This window comes from Aquarana catesbeiana, linkage group LG01 (assembly GCF_042186555.1).
Source record: "Aquarana catesbeiana isolate 2022-GZ linkage group LG01, ASM4218655v1, whole genome shotgun sequence".
Lineage (NCBI taxonomy): Eukaryota > Metazoa > Chordata > Amphibia > Anura > Ranidae > Aquarana > Aquarana catesbeiana.
The window spans coordinates 161,149,186-161,166,810 of NC_133324.1; the positions used below are offsets into that span (position 1 = coordinate 161,149,186).

General features: G+C 43.8%; 1 protein-coding gene across 3 annotated transcripts in view; it reads left to right on the plus strand.

The window, feature by feature from the left end:
- ADGRV1 (adhesion G protein-coupled receptor V1) overlaps positions 1-17,625 on the plus strand; it is a 774,317-nt gene that overhangs the window by 418,018 nt on the left and 338,674 nt on the right. For all 3 annotated transcript variants that reach the window (XM_073624499.1, XM_073624500.1, XM_073624501.1), the window contains 2 exons: positions 5,098-5,340; positions 15,180-15,587. In XM_073624499.1, coding sequence (XP_073480600.1) covers positions 5,098-5,340; positions 15,180-15,587 — 651 coding nt within the window. The remainder of the gene's footprint in view (positions 1-5,097; positions 5,341-15,179; positions 15,588-17,625) is intronic.

The following is a 17,625-nucleotide window of genomic DNA, read 5'->3' on the forward strand; positions in this document are numbered from 1 at the left end:
ATGCCTGTATTAGATATTTTGGTCAGCCACCATGCCCCTGACCAATCACAGCCTGCCTCTGGTACACACTCCATCCCAGCCACAGCCTGCCTCTTAAAGAGGAAATAAACCCTGATGGGTTTTACTTCCTCTTTTTCTCCCCGCAAAGCCTGCAAATTTAAAGCATAATGGGCTAGTATGCATTGCATACTAGCCCCATTATGTGACACTTGCCTGCAAACAAATCCATTGCTGTCTCGTGTGCAGGCTGCGTCCATCTTCACCCCTCTTCCTTCCGGGGGCCACGGACTCCGGCTCTGTGACTGGCCGGAGCGGCGTGACGTCACTCAAGCGCAGTGCGCGCAGGAGCCGTTAGTAACAGCACACGCTAGGGGAAGAAACGGCACAGGGGTCAGTTTCTTCACAGCACATGCGCCGATTACATCATCGGTGCACTACAAGTGAAATATCTCCTAAACGGCGCACGTTTAGGAGATATTTCCACTACCTATAGGTAAGCCTTATTCTAGGCTTACCTATAGGTAAAACTCACATAAAAGGGTTTACAACCACTTTAAGGCCTCATGTATACTACAGCTGCTAAACTGAAGTTTAGGAGCAGTTGAGGTTTTTTCATCAGCCCCTGAACTCTCCTTTATGTTATCTTATGTGTACATGTACAGTCAGTCATTTACAGTAGTTTAGAGGCAGTTGTGGTTATTTTAAGCAGAAAAATTGTGTTCAGGACTATAGTTTACCGGCATATCAAAACCCAACTGCTTTTATGCGTGTTTGCATTTTTAAAGGGGGAAAAAAGTGTTTTTAAAGGGGGAAAAAATATAAAAATGTTGAAAAAACATACATTTCACCACATGCTGTTGCCTGCATCAATGCATGAGTCCAGAAGAGGTAGAGAGAGGATTTTATTGGTCCTCATCAGGAAGAATTCCTCACACATGCTCATGATGGGATCCATAGTAAAAACACAAAAAATAAGACCGCTATCTACAAGCCCACTGCTCTCTCTCTTTTCTCAAAGAATGGCTGAAAGAGTTAATATTTTACTTGTTTTTCATGCATTGTGGGCATTTGGGAGGATCTTCTGAGGTTATCTTTAAAAAAGCCTTCTAACCTCAAACGCTTATAACCGCTGCTAAATTTGCATAAACTCGGTATGTAAAAGCTGTAAAATTGACGTTTTTCACTGTCCGTTTCCAGCTGTCAAGTTTCCAGAGTTCAGAAAAGGTTTTCAACTGCCCTGTGTACATGAGCCCTAAAGATGCCCCTGCTCAAACACTGCCTGCATCATACTTCAGGCTGAACAGACTATGGAATACAGGCACACTGTGTGCCTGTACAGTGCCCTGTAACTCTGCCCCCCACTATCAGGAATAAGAAATGCATGGTCACATGACAGAACTTTTTAACCTTTTAAAAAGGTAAGAGAGATGATTTCTGAAACTCAGGTCCAGATTAAGAGCATCATGGGCCTGGTACTGGGGATTTTGGTGGGCCTTAAGGGCTGTGCATCTGCGTGTGGCCTGAGCTGAAAGGCAATGCTACAGAAGGAAGCCTTGCATTTGATTTGCCAGGGTTCCGTAAGGGTCGTGTGGTCGCGTGCACCCTGAGATAAAAGGGTGCAGCCACGCAAGCCAAATACTATGGAAGCCCAAGGCTTCCGTATGAGCCCTGCATTGGCGTGTGCGGCGAACCCTGAAGTGAGGTAGAGGGGCGCAGCAATGCAGGCCTAACACAACAGAAGCTGAATAACAGGCTTCCGTTAGGACTGGCTGCCAGGCATCCGTCACCCAGCCCATATGGTATGTGCGGAATGCAGGCTGGGGATTGCTGCTGTTAGAAATCATGGGGCCACATATAGCCTACTTAAAAGCCGCCCTCCCCCACCCCCAGAAAAAAAAATCTAAATTATATTTTCACTAAAAATACACTGAAATCATTATTAGTGGACACAAACATAACATAGTTACAAACTTCCTGCAAAATCTAAAACTTTGTAACTGTATTTAGTTAATAAATAAAGTTCTGTGTGTAAATGAGGTTTTGGGGCTCATTCACTTGGGTGCTGTGGCCTCAGTGGGAATCAGTGTTTTTTTTTACTGTATATGTGGCTATTTCTGTGGGCAAGCAGGATATGTTATGCTGTTGGGATGCAGCACTTGTACGAACACAGCCGCAGGTCCTAATTTGACAGGCGTGTGGGTGCAGGTGTATGGCCCCAAACACAGACAGTGTGTATTCGGGGCCACACAGCCTCACCTGCACGCTTATCATATTAGGGCCTGTGACTGTGTTCAGCCGCACAAAATGCTAATTCCTACTATATGGCCCAGAGAACCCTTTGTGAAAAAAAAAAATAGTACATTTTTTTTTTATTATTTTCTTTTAACATTTAAAAAAAAAATTGAAATGTTTTTAAAATGATTTTTTTACAATGCTGTTGTGGGAGCATGGGTGAAATATCAGGGGTCTAAACTGAACCCTTACATCTCACATTTGAGAGAGAAAAAAGGAATTGAGATAACAGATTCTTCAATCCCTTTATCTGCAGCCTCATGAACAGGAGACAGTTTTTCATAAACTGAAGCATTGTAAATAAATATAGCGGTACCCCCATAAGGGCTGCTAATAGACTCTGTACCCCACTGTACAAAGAATATGTAAATATTTGTAAACATTTGAATGTCTATAGCAGGGATAGGCAACCTTTTGAGCACAGTGTGCCGAAAAATGTTTCAAAGAAATTGAGCGTGCCGATTTTATACCAAAACAATGTCAACTTCACACTTTCAATCACGAAAAGGATTTTTCATTATAAAGTAAATGCTGTAAACTACTTGAGTAGTAGTGAAAAAATTAACATCCTGCACTCTCACGCCTCAGATCGGCCCCAATTCCTGCAACTCCAAACTTCAGATCAGCCCCAATTCCTGCAACTCCACACTTCGGATCACTGTCCCCCTGCACATCTGCCCCACCACTGTAACCCCCTACATATCTGCCCCACCACTGTACTACCCTGCACATCTGCCCCACCACTGTACTACCCTGCACATCTGCCCCACCACTGTACTACCCTGCACATCTGCCCCACCTCTGTACTACCCTGCACATCTGCCCCACCTCTGTACCCCCCTGCTCATTTGTCCCACCACTGTAACCCCCTGTACATCTGCCCCACCACTGTACCACCCTGGTCTTCTGTCCCACCACTGTAACCCCTGCTCATCTGCCCCACCAATGTTCCCTATTTCTCATCTTCCCCACCACTGTACCTCCCTGCACATCTGCTCCACTGCTGAACCATCATATCATCTGTCCTAACACTGAACTTATCTGCTCATCTGCCCCACCACTGTAACCCCCTTTCTCATCTGCCCTATGACTGTACATCTGTCTCACCTCTGTATGCCCCTGCTCTTCTGCCCCACCTCTGTTCCCCCTGCTCTCCTGCCCCACCAATGTAACCTCCTGCTCCTCTATCCCACCAATACACCTCCTTTCACATCTGCCCCACTGCCATACCCCCCTGCTTTTCTGTCCCACCACTGAACCCCCTTCTCATCTGCCCCAACACTGAACCCCCCTGCTCATCTTACCCAGCACTGTACCCCCTGCTCTTCTGTTCCACTGCTGAACCCTCTTCTCACCTCTTCCACCACTGTACCTCCCTGCACATCTGCCCCACCACTGTACCCTCTTCTCATCTATGATGTGTGATACGCAGAGTGGTGAAAGGAAGCAGAGATGAGACACATCTACCTGTCCTGGCACACTCATCCTGCTGATCCACCTCTTGCATCCAGAATGTGATGTCACATACAAGCATCTGGAATGGATGCGCAATGATGAACTCAGGTCAGGGGCATTTTCTGAAAGCAGTGGGCCTGTGTGCAGGATCATAAGTTGGGCCCCTACAGCTGAGAAAAAGTTTATGCGCCGCAGCAAAAGTTGGGTGTGATTTTCATTGCGCTGAATACTGGCTGTGGCTTAAAAGGACACAGAGTGCAGGGGTTCAGTAACAAAGTACTCAGAAGCTCGACAGTAATTCCACAAACTGTCACCTGATAATGGTTTTCTCAATCACAGTGAAATCCCTTCTTTCTTAAATTGATAGTGGCAGCCAAGAGAGTCCTCTTCCTTCAGATGGTGTGCGGGGCTAGCAGGACTGTGATTGGCTTTAGCAGTGGCCAATCACAGTCCTCCCCCTCCTGGAAACAGGGACCCCCCCCCCTTGCAGAACTGCACCCAATCTCTTCCCCATCACAAAAGTTGATGATCGCAGCTACAGCAAAGTTAGAGAACCAAACAATGTTTCCCATCTTTTACAATGTGTGAGGGCACAGTGCCTCCCCCTCAGTGCAGGTGCGGTGTGGGGAACTCTGAAATTGGAATGCATTAGTGTCTCACTGACATTCCCTGCGCTGTTCTGCTGATTTCGAGGGAGTTGAGTGCCGGAAAAATAGGTTTTGCGTACCGCTTGCAGCACCAGTGGCGGGGGTTGCCTACCCCTGGTCTATAGCCTGGCATCAGAAATTTTAATACTGTACAAAGTAAAGGGCATATACCCTGATAGTAAACATCTTTAGCACAGGAGATACTGTATATAGTAGTCTTTGGGATTTAACTGGAGGTCTGGGAAAAACCCATAACGTGCCTCCTGGTGCTTCTGTCACCAAGATGATGATGTTCAGCGTGAGAGAATGTTCTGCAAATTTTAGTGAAATTTTCTGAAGAAACATGCTGATTTAAACTGCAGAGTAGAAGTATATGCTCTTAACAGATTCTGGTTTTGTAGACTGCAATTTCAATGTTGGACTGGTGAGGGGATTTAGCAACACATGAAGACATAGGAAAGAGAGACATCAGAAGCTCTAGTGTAAGCAGTATGGAAAATCCTGGCTACTCTGTGAACAGCATCATACTGGGACACAGAAAAAGTCCTGAGGATGGTACATAACTGACCAAAGTTTCAGAAATTCTGGCCTAGTAAACTGACACAGTTTGCTCAGTAAACAGAATGTTACATTTACCTTCAAATATACATAATGTTAACCTGGATATAAAACTAAAACTGAATACTTGTTTGTGCTACTACAGGTTCCTGAATTCGAGACTTATTTTTTTGTTGAACTATATGACGTTAGTGCTGGTGCATTAATAAACAGCAGTATTCAATTTGCCAAAGTAATCATCCTGGAAAGTGACTCTCCTCGTGGTCTGGTATCATTTGCACTGGGGTCTCGAGTGGCGATTGCACATAAGAAGACAACTTTAATCAGCCTTCAGATTTCCCGAAACCCCAACACATCCCAGACCATTTCTCTGGAGTATGTTATAATGGTAAGTTGGAACAGTATACTGTACATATACTGTATATATCTATATATAGATATAGATATATATCTATATCTATATATTATCTATCTATCTATCGATCGATCGATCGATCGATCGATCGATAGATAGAGATAGAGATATATATATATACAGTTGTGCTCATAAGTTTACATACCATGGCTGAATTTATGATTTCTTGGCCATTTTTCAGAGACTATGAATGATAATACAAAAACATTTCTTGCACTCATGGTTAGTGTTTGGCTGAAGCCATTTATTATCAATCAACTGTGTTTACTCTTTTTAAATCATAATCACAACAGAAACTACCTAAATTACCCTGATCAAAAGTTTACATACCCTGGTGATTTTGGCCTGATAACATGCACACAAGTTGACACAAAGGGGTTTGATGGCTATTAAAGGTAACCATCCTCACATGTGATCTGTTTGCTTGAAATTAGTGTGTGTGTATAAAAGGGCAATGAGTTTCTGGACTTCTGACAGACCCTTGCATCTTTCATCCAGTGCTACACTGACATTTCTGGATTCTGAGTCATGGGGAAAGCAAAAGAATTGTCAAAGGATCTGTGGGAAAAGGTAGTTGAACTGTATGAAACAGAAAAGGGATATAAAAAGATATCCAAGGAATTGAGAATGACAGTCAACAGTGTTCAAACTCTAATCAAGAAGTAGAAAATGAGGGGTTCTGTTGAAACCAAACTACGGTCAGGTAGACCAACTAAAATTTCAGCCACAACTGCCAGGAAAATTGTTCGGAATGCAAAGAAAAACCCACAAATAACTTCAGGTGAAAAATAGGACTCTTTGAAAACATGTAGTGTGGCTGATTCAAGATGCACAATAAGGAGGCACTTGAAGAAAGATAGGCTGCATGGTTGAGTCGTCAGAAGAAAGCCATTACTACGCAAATGCCACAAAGTATCCTGCTTACAATACGCCCAAACAGCACAGAGACAAGCCTCAAACCTTCTGGCACAAAGTCATTTGGAGTGAGGAAACCAAAATTGAGCTTTTTGGCCACAACCATAAATGCTTCATGTATGCAGTCAACAAGGCCTATGATGAAAGGTACACCATTCCTACTGTGAAACACGGTGAATCACTGATATTTTGGGGATGTGTGAGCTACAAAGGCACAGGAAATTTGGTCAAAATTGATGGCAAGATGAATGCAGTATGTTATCAAAAAATACTGGAGGAACATTTGCATTCATCGGCCAGGAAGCTGCGCATGGGACATACTTGGACATTCCAACATGACAATGATCCAAAACACAAGGCCAAATTGACCTGTCATTGGCTACAGCAGAATAAATTGAAGATTCTGGAGTGGCCATCTCAGTCTCCTGACCTCAATATCATTGAGCCACTCTGGGGAGATTGTGCAGAACGTGCAGCTCATGCAAGACAGCCCAAGAATTTACAGGAACTGGAGGCTTTTTGCCAAGAGGAATGGGCAGCTTTACCATCTAAGAAGATAAAGAGCCTCATCCACAAATACTACAAAAGGGAGGGGTCTCTGAAGGGAGGGGATCATGCTCTGCTTCAGTATGTCACAGTACATGGTGGTATTCATGGTTCCATCGATAAACTGTAGCTCCCCAGTGGCGGCAGCACTTGTGCAGCCCCAGACCATGACACTCCCACCACCATGCTTGACTGTAGGCAAGACACACTTGTCTTTGTACTTCTCACCTGGTTGCCGCCACACACTCTTGACACCATCTGAACCAAATAAGTTTATCTTGGTCTCATCAGACCACAGGACATGGTTCCAGTAATCCATGTCCTTAGTCTGCTTGTCTTCAGCAAACTGTTTACGGGCTTTCTTTTTAATTATCTTTAGAAGAGGTTTCCTTTTGGGATGACAGCCATGCAGACGAATGTGATGCAGTGTGCGGCGTATGGTCTGAGCACTGACAGGCTCACCCCACCCCCACCCCTTAAACCTCTGCAGCAATGCTGGCAGCACTCATACGTCTATTTCCAAAGACAACCTCTGGGTATGACACTGAGCACGTGCACTCCACTTCTTTGGTCGACCATGGCAAGGCCTGTTTTGAGTGGAACCTGTCCTGTTAAACCGCTTTATGGTCTTGGCCACCGTTCTGCAGCTCAGTTTCAGGGTCTTGGCAATCTTCTTATAGCCTAGGCCATCTTTATGTATAGCAACAATACTTTTTTTCAGATCCTCAGAGAATTCTGTGCCATGAGGTGCCATGTTGAACTTCCAGTGACCAGTATGAGAGAGTGAGAGCAATAACACCAAATTTAACACACCTGCTCCCCATTCACAGCTGAGACATTGTAACACTAACTAGTCACATGACACCAGGGAGGAAAAGTGGCTAATTGGGCCCAATTTTAACATTTTCACTTAGGGGTGTACTCACTTTTGTTGCTAGCGGTTTAGACATTAATGGCTGTGTGTTGAGTTATTTTGAGGTGACAGCAAATTTACACAGGAATACAAGCTGTACACTCACTACTTTACATTGTAGCAAAGTGTCATTTCTTCAGTGTTGTTGTCACATGAAAAGATATAATAAAATATTTACAAAAATGTGAGGGGTGTACTCACTTTTGTGAGATACTGTGTGTGTATATATATATATATATATATATATATATATATATATATATATATATATATATATATAGGAAGGCCAGTATGGTGGCCTGAAATTATGGGAGGAGCCTGGAGGGTATTTAACCAGACCATCCACAATGGTCAGTGTCGGTTCCAGTGTGCGGTACCGCACATCACGGGGCCGACTCTTCCCAGCTCACCTCATGTTCGGCAGTCTGTGCATTCAATCGCAGGTGCACTTCAGCTTCTTCATTCGTGGTCTTCGTCGGCGGTTCCCGCTCACAGTCGCAGGTAGTATCCGAACCTTTTCATATCATGTGCAATCTTGCGGTTTATTATGCTTCCTTTCGTAAAAAAACCTGCCTCTGAGTTGTTGTCGCTCATATCCCGACGTCATTCGGCACAGGCGTAGTACATTCGTAAAGTTCCTCCTGCCAAACATATGATTCATTCGTACATCCAAGCCTCTGAGTCACTGTTAGTCGTTCTCGATATCACTCGCCATAGGCTTCACTGGTTATAAAATTCATTGTCCATGGGGTTGCCATCTCATCCATTAGATGAGCATGTATTGTTTGTATGGGTTTCTGTGGCTGATTGAGGTGTAATTAAACCTGCCTGGTGCCTTCTCTGCACTTGATTAGCCTGGGGGGATGGGTGGTAGGCAGGTGTTCGGTTTCACAGTAAGGGATAGCATACACTCTACAACCAATTTGTATCAGATACTCCTTACTACCGATTCATATCGGATAAATTTCATACGTTTTACAAACTGATTCGTATCAGATGCATTGCAGAGTCTGACTCTGCCAACTCACTGCATATAGTTGTGCCTTCGAGATCGGTTGTAGGTTTTCATCGATTGTCCCACGCTCGCTGTCGCAGGTAGGACTTGTTACCTTCTACCGACCCTTTGCTTTATGTTCCCCTTTGTAAACCGCCTACGGCTTCGTAGGTCTTACTTGGTTATTCGCACGCATTCGTACTTACTGCCTATCTCCGTTCCTCATTCGAGCCCAGTCGCATCCCTGACGTTACGACTCATGGCAGCCTCCACCCGGCACCATTGGTATCTTACCGACTAGGCGGTAAGAAACGTACGAATAAGCACAAGCCACCTTCGGAACAAGTCGCTTTCGGCGCAGGGTCTTACGTTTATCAAAGCATTAACATTCACATCTCACTCCATCTATTTGTACAATGTTGCGCACGGTCATTCCTACATACTTATAATTCTGCTAACTTTGTTTTTGGCCTTTCAAATAAGGCTGCTTCCTTGCAATCGCTGCAAGCATTTCAGCAAGTGGCTCAAAATGCCACTCATCATCTCCAGTAGCAACACACTACAGGTTCCCAGTTGACTCAGTTCTCGACCTCAACTAAGACTTCAGTACTAGGACATCAAGTCAGGTGCGTAGTTCAAAGGGATCCCCCCTTGCTTTTCTCTTAAACACTCTTTCACAACATATTTTACTTCACATACACAATTTGACTTGCTCCCGAGGCGTTAGTAACTGTCACATACTTCTGTGCACTTCACTCTGTTTTTGAAGAGCGAACCGAGATCCTTCACCGCGCAGACAAGGTCGCCTAACGTCCAGCTTACTGGCAGTGCAAGCATTAGCAGACCGAACATACGTCAATAAACTACAGATCGCAACATTCCTACTTAGAATACCAGACTTCAGCTACCCACCCCAGTCCCCCCTGGGGGGCTCTGGTTCATTAGTCTGTACCGAACACAGACGGGCACCCGAGCTATCGGTTAACTAGCCAGTCACCTCCTGGCTCACCTCGGTTGTCACGCATTCTTTTGAGTTTTCTAAAATCACACTCAACAGCGCAAACTAGCTGTCAATACGGCTGTCGTTCCTTGTCCTGTTCTTCTTGTTTTCCTTCTGCCTTTCCATCTTATCTACCCAAACACATCTATCCCCTCCTACCTTTGCAACTTACCTTAAACATATGCATTTCCCCTCCTTGCTTTTAGCTGACGCCATGTCGCAGGCCAACAGCGATGACTTCGCCTCTGCCACGCGGTCACCCATTGCAGGCGCAGCAAACGGCGGCTCACAGTCTCACAGAGCCTGGACCATTTAATTAATAAATAAATAAATAAATAATAATAATAAAAAATGTATATATATATATATATAAATAATAATAATAAAATATATATATATATATATATATATATATATATATATATATATATATATATATATATATATATTTATTTAGTCACCAACGTCCAAGCCAGAGTGGGAGCTCTGGAGGTACGCCCAGCCATGCCCCTACTAGGTCCAGTCACCACCGTCATTCCCGTGCCTTCACTTACAGGTACGCCTGACATCTGCACCACTGTCTTCTCTCCGCATCTTGTCCCAGCAGGCCATCAGGAAGGACATCTTGGACGGCAATGACGTTAACCTAGCATCCCTCCTCATAGCAGTACACGACTTGCCTGAAAACAAGTCATATTCGTGGGGAGATGTCTCCATCGTCCTGAAGGCCAAAGACCCTAGACTTAATCGCAAGCTCACTTTCACAGAGTTTGTGCTGGCCTTGGGGACGGTCAGACACGTGCTATGCAGGGCAACCTCAACAGGAGGGATAACCGGACCCCTATCTGCATGCAGTAGGGGATCTAGGTCACAAGTACGCAGAGTGCTCATTCTATGACTGTCACCACTCATTTCAGCTAAGGCAGCAGCCAGACTCGGGATGATCCTTTATCCCACGCCTCCTAGTGTTTCTCTCCCAGGTACAAGACCCTGACTAAATCCTTAATTTAGACGTGCCAGCAATAGCGGATCTGCCCATGGGGAACGAATTTCTCATGAACTGGAATGGCATGTCAATGTTCATTCCATTAGCATCTCCCCCTTCATCTCAGGTAGTCACGGACGCCGCAGCCTCCACAGGTCCTCACAGCAGTTTTTTGCCCATCCTTGGTTTGCAGGGCCATGGCCGTCAGAAATCCTCTTGATTCCCGGGTTCAGTTATTCCTCCTCTTTGTTCGAACTCTACCCCCATTGTTGCAGCAGCTTAAGTCTGGGGCAGCAACTGGGCAGGACAAACAGTGTCGTTTGACACAGACAACCAAGCCACAGCTAGTATTATAAATAAAAGCAGGTCCAAGTCGCTGGCCATCATGGCCTTCCTGCGCAGGCTGGTGCAACTATCCCTAAAAAGCACCAATTTATTGTCCTCTGCGTCTACATCCCAGGCAAATGCAATTCTGGTGGACGCACTACCCTTTTTAACTTTGTGTCATTCTTTTCGCAGGAACCTAGAACAGACCAGACCATGTTTCTTATCCCACGTTGGTCATAGCTAACCTCGGATTAAAACAACACCTTCACAATGCTACCTGCCTTATTAATCTATCATTATCTCACAACATCCTGAAGGCCTACCGTACTGCCTGGAAGATCTATGACAAGTTCCTAGCCTCAAACCCTGGGGCAGTATCAGGAGATCTCCATCACATCCTGGCTTTCATATCATGCTACCACACACAGTTGGCATTGTCCCACAATACCATTAGACTCTACTTAGCTGGCATCCAGCATTTCATCTTCTTACAAGATCCTACCGAACCATCTTTGTTTGCCGCCCATGCGGTCAAGACCATCCTGCGCGGTAGTCACAGGCAACAACCCCAAATCAATAGTAAACGGCTACCTGTGACCAGCGCCATATTCCGAGACATGTCTACCATCCTGTCACGTTCCCCTTTGGGTTAAATTCCAGCCTGGTCATTCAAGAAGCCATCTACCTGGCTTTCGACGGCTTCTTACGCCCCAGTGAATTCACAGTCACCGGCCCCAGTTGTAATATGTTACGTAGACGCCACCTGACACACCACCAAAGTTATTTTATCCCGCACCTCATGGTGTCCAAAACACAACAGTCTGATCCCGGGGTAGATATCAAACTTTCCAGACTCGCAATGCCTGGTGCCCCGTGGACATTCTAGACCAGTTATTAGCTCATCTGTCCGACCTCTCGGAGGACAGCCATTACTACCATTCCCTTCTAGCCCTCTAAGTAGCAACCAGTTCACTAGACACGTCAGGATTCTTTTGCGCAACTTAGGCCTTGACCCCGGCCGATTTTCTGGAAGTTCTTTCGCATTGGAGTAGCATCAGCAGCCTCATGAAATGGGGTCCCAGACCACGTCCTCAAGAAGATGGGCAGGTGGAAATCCACTTGCTTCGCTCGATACATCCCCAATCCGCAAGCAGAGAGGTCACGAGCCTTCAGCAAGCTTGCCCTGTAGTATGGCAGTAAATTTAAATAAATAATTACCTCCCTAACCAAGTCTTTTTGTGCCCTTCTCTTGGCATACCGCCCAGTAGACCTGGGTTTACTGTACAGCAGGCCAGGGCACACTTCAGGTCTATTTTATGTTTTTAGTCTTGTGACGTGTTTATGTGCTTCATATCTCCCAGGATAGAGGACTCCGACCATAAATAGGAAGGCCAGTAAGGTGGCCTGAAATTATAGGGGGAGCCCGGAGGGTATTTAACCAGACCACCCACAATGGTCAGTGTTGGGTCCAGTGCGCTGTACCCACCCATTCCCCTTAGGGTACTTTTCTTAAAACAATTTCTCAACAGAAACATCCATTTACTTTCTTAGGGTATGTGTATATATACAGAGGGGATGGAAAGTATTCAGACCCCCTTAAATTTTTCACTCTTTGTTATATTGCAGCCATTTGCTAAAATCATTTAAGTTAATTTTTTTTCTCTCATTAATGTACACACAGCACCCCATATTGACAGAAAAACGCAGAATTGTTGACGTTTTTGCAGATTTATTAAAAAATTAAAACTGAAATATCACATGGTCCCAAGTATTCAGACCCTTTGCTGTGACACTCATATATTTAACTCCGGTGCTGTCCATTTCTTCTTAGCATCCTTGAGATGGTTCTACACCTTCATTTGAGTCCAGCTGTGTTTGATTATAATGATTGGACTTGATTAGGAAAGCCACACACCTGTCTATATAAGACCTTACAGCTCACAGTGCATGTCAGAGCAAATGAGAATCATGAGGTCAAAGGAACTGCCTGAAGAGCTCAGACAGAATTGTGTCAAGGCACAGATCTGGCCAAGGTTACAAAAAAATTTCTGCTTAAGGTTCCTAAGAGCACAGTGGCCTCCATAATCCTTAAATGGAAGACATTTGGGACAACCAGAACCCTTCCTAGAGCTGGCTGTCTGGCCAAACTGAGCTATTAGGGGAGAAGAGCCTTGGTAAGGGAGGTAAAGAAGAACCCAAAGATCACTGTGGCTGAGCTCCAGAAATGCAGTCGGGAGATGAAAGAAAGTTGTAGAAAGTCAACCATCACTGCAGCCCTCCATCAGTCGGGGCTTTATGGCAGAGTGGCCCGACGGAAGCCTCTCCTCAGTGCAAGACACATGAAAGCCCGCATGGAATTTGCTAAAAAACACCTGAAGGACTCCAAGATGGTGAGAAATAAGATTCTCTGGTCTGATGAGACCAAGATAGAACTTTTTGGCCTTAATTTTAAGCGGTATGTGTGGAGAAAACCAGGCATTGCTCATCACCTGTCCAGCACAGTCCCAACAGTGAAGCATGGTGGTGACAGCATCATGCTGTGGGGGTGTTTTTCAGCTGCAGGGACAGGACGACTGGTTGCAATCGAGGGAAAGATGAATGTGGCCAAGTAAAGGGATATCCTGGACAAAAACCTTCTCCAGAGTGCTCAGGACCTCAGACTGGGCCGAAGGTTTACCTTCCAACAAGACAATGACCCTAAGCACACCGCTAAAATAATTGAGTGGCTTCACAGCAACTCCGTGACTGTTCTTGAATGGCCCAGCCAGAGCCCTGACAAACCCAATTGAGCATCACTGGAGAGAGTTAAAAATGGCTGTCCACCAACATTTACCATCCAACCTGACAGAACTGGAGAGGATCTGCAAGGAGGAATGGCAGAGGAGCCCCAAATCCAGTGTGAAAAACTTGTTGCATCTTTCCCAAAAAGACTAATGGCTGTATTAGATCAAAAGGCTGCTTCTACTAAATACTGAGCAAAGGGTCTGAATACTTAGGACCATGTGATATTTCAGTTTTTCTTTTTTTAATAAACCTGCAAAAATGTCAAAAATTCTGTGTTTTTCTGTCAATATGGGGTGCTGTGTGTACATTAATGAGGAAAAAAATGAACTTAAATGATCAAATTTAAGGGGGTCTGAATACTTTCCATCCCCACTGTGTATATATTATATATATATCTATACACCGATCAGCCTTAACTTTGTGACCACCGATCTAATCTGCCACTAGACCTCAGTAACAGAGACTTTAAGTTCCAAGGTTAGGCCTTCATGGATGATTTTTTTTTCGAGTGTATCTCATAAATGTTTGATTGGATTGCGATTAGGAGAATTTGCAGGCCAAGTCAACACATCAAGCTTGTTGTTGTGGTCCTCAAACCATTCTTAAACTGCCATCAAGAAATACTGTTTCTAGGAAATGGTGCTCTTGATCAGCAGCTATGTTTAGGTAGGTGATATTTGTCAAAGTAACATCCACATGGATGGCTGACCCAAGGTTTTTCATCAGAACATTGCCCAAAGCATTACACTGCCGTAACCAGCTTGCCTACTTCCCATACTGCATCCTGGTTACATTTCTTCCCCAGGTAAGCGACACACACGCACTCAGACATCAACATGATGTAAAAGAAAACGTGATTCATCAGTCCAGGCCACTTTCTTCCATTGCTCTGTGGTCCAGTTCTAATACTCGCATGCCCATGGTTAGCATGGATACCCTGACCAGTCTGCAGCTACACAGCCCCATAAACAACAGACTGTGAGGCCCATGTTTTCTGTTTTCAACACATTAGCTGCAAGGACAACATGTCTACTTACTGCCTAATATGTCCCACTGACTTTCAGATGCCACTGTAACGAGATAATCAATGTTATTTACCTAACCTGTCATTGGTCATAAAGTTATGGTTGACCAGTGTATATCCTTATGGTTCTGTTATTAATAATCTTTAATTTGACCATATGTTGTCTTTTAGATATCACATCCTTTTTTGTGCTGGTTGAAGCATATTATATATCTTGTACTGCATTTTAAACTAGTCGGGTTTAGATATTGACCATGTGAAGGGGAAACCATTGTGATATATTTTGCATGAAATTTTAATTTGTTTAATTTATTTTTTATTAAGGAACTAAAACGATCTGAAGTGATTGGTCATACAGTAATTTATCCAGCTGTTGCAGGCCAGGATTTTGTCAGCTCTGAAGGTAGACTCACATTTGAGTCTGGGCAAAGGACTGTTGTACTGGATATTACCCTCACTCCAGAGACTGCTTCTCTCAACCCTTACCCAAAGTGTTTCCAGGTCTTACTTATGAACCCCTCCGGAGGTGCCAAAATAGATCCACTGTATGGAACTGCCAACATTACCATTGTGTCAGACCCCTCATCCCAGTCTACCTGGGGATTACTTGATCAGCTCATTCAACCCTATGATGAGAGCACACTGAGCAGAGTTCTGCAGACTCTTAGCAATAAGGCTGGCTCTGAATTCTCACAAGAGCAACTTGGTGCAACGATGGCTATCATGGAAAAGGTATCATCGCAATTTCACATTTCTTTGTTATAATTGCATTTATTGGATTTAGCTTTGCTTTGTAAAGTTGATGTGTATTTAAATAACAATATTAACAATATTAACACTACAACTTCTTTGCTTTGCATTTGTTTATCCTGTTCTATGAAAACTTACAAAGTAATATAAAAAAAAAGTGTAGACACAAAACAAGAAATGTAATAGACAAAACAAGTACCATAATGATTTTTCGAATTTCAGTTTCCTTTTAAGGGTAGATGCATAGATTGCCTAGGGAGAATAATCACAGATGGGCGGATGTCTTCCCTGGAATAAAGGGCAGGGAGACACCTATCAATTAATTGTAGCACTTGGACCTGCAGGTGTATCCCATGTTACTAATTGACAAAAGCAATATGTAGTTAACACCTTGTAGCTTGCCCGGGTTACTTGGAGATTTCCCAGCAAGTTGAAAAATAGAACTAGCACTCTCTTCCTCACCACAGCATCGTATCGATTTTGAATCAGGGATTATGTCTTTTATGATGATACCTAATATAAACATACATTAGACCTAAAATTAGGCTTGGTACGTCTGTTAGTTGCGCTCTGTTTCTCAGATTAAAGTTGACTTCAATGGGTAAATCATACATGGCACAGGAAGAACAAACAGTAAATATCTAATAGAAGAGCCGAACTTTCAGACTGTGTAATATTTAGAATAAAGGAGAATTAAGAAAAAAATATATTCTCATATATTATTATACCCCTGCATAGAACTTTTGATTGTGAGATGTCCATGGCTAGGTCTGCTTCTCCTGTACCTTGTTTTAAATTTAGCTTCAGTGGTGGGTCAGGGCAGTGGGTGCATTGACAAGGAAGAAACTGCCACCTTCCTTCTCATTACAGAGATGCTTTAATGCCGAGTGTGATTCACAACATTGCTTTGTCAAGATTTTGTGTTTCCATATCATGGCGTCAATCATACATAAAAAAAAAAAATGTTTATTTCCATTCTAATTAATGTAGATAATTAAAGTGTTTGTAAACGATCACCTTGTAAAACAACCCATCCAGCTTGAAATAGAAGTGAAATGCAAAACATGTGTGTATAGATATAAAAACATTATAAATACATTTTTTATAAGTGATCCTGTTCCCTCTGTTCTCAGCTGCATAAGAGCTGGGGTGGGGGGAGAGAAGCAGCAGCACACTGAGCTTCCCAGTGAATGGCTGTGCAGTGGGGGCATGTCAGAACAAGTCTGATCATTGGAGGAGAGCATACTGAGTTCCCAGCATAGCTACAGGCTACTTCTCCTGCTTAGTGTGGTCTGTTTATAATAGAAAAGCAGAGGTGCTGGCAGGAACACCAGGGATTTCACACAAAAGAAGCAATACAAAGAGAACAGGATACTTTCTCATACAAGGAATATAAGTGTTGGGGTGTTGGCGCTACAAATTAGCATAGATAAAATAGTTCAACATAAATAATGGTGCAAATGAACCATGTGCAAATAGCAAACTAGTAAAGTCCAAAGTGACAATCCCAACATCCTAAAACTTATATAATCTTCTGGTTTGATGTGTCTTCAAGTAAATGTTTCACCACGAGTGCTCATTAGGTAGATGACAACTCATCAAAGGTGTTTGACCACTTTTTATGGTAGGTCAGAATACGCTTTTATTTGAATGAACCAGATAGATTCTGGGTAAATATCTCTCCACTGTGGGACCCCCTCCGACAAGGCTGAGGATGTGGCAACAGACTCCACCAGGGACACAAAGAAGAGCTCTTATGGTGTAGTACATTTTATTAAAATGATTAAAAACTATAACAAAAGTTGCACTCACATGTGACTGTGCCATTTCCGGCACTAAGGTGTCTACAGCATGTGCGGATGGGTATATCAGGCTCGTGGCAGCGTGCGATCCATGCCTCGTTCTGGATATACTAGTTAGTTGGATGTCACATATGGGACCCAGAAATGATGAATCCCTGATCCGATGTACGTTTCACTGTACTGGAGTCACCAGGAAAAACGTACGTCGGAGCCAGAAT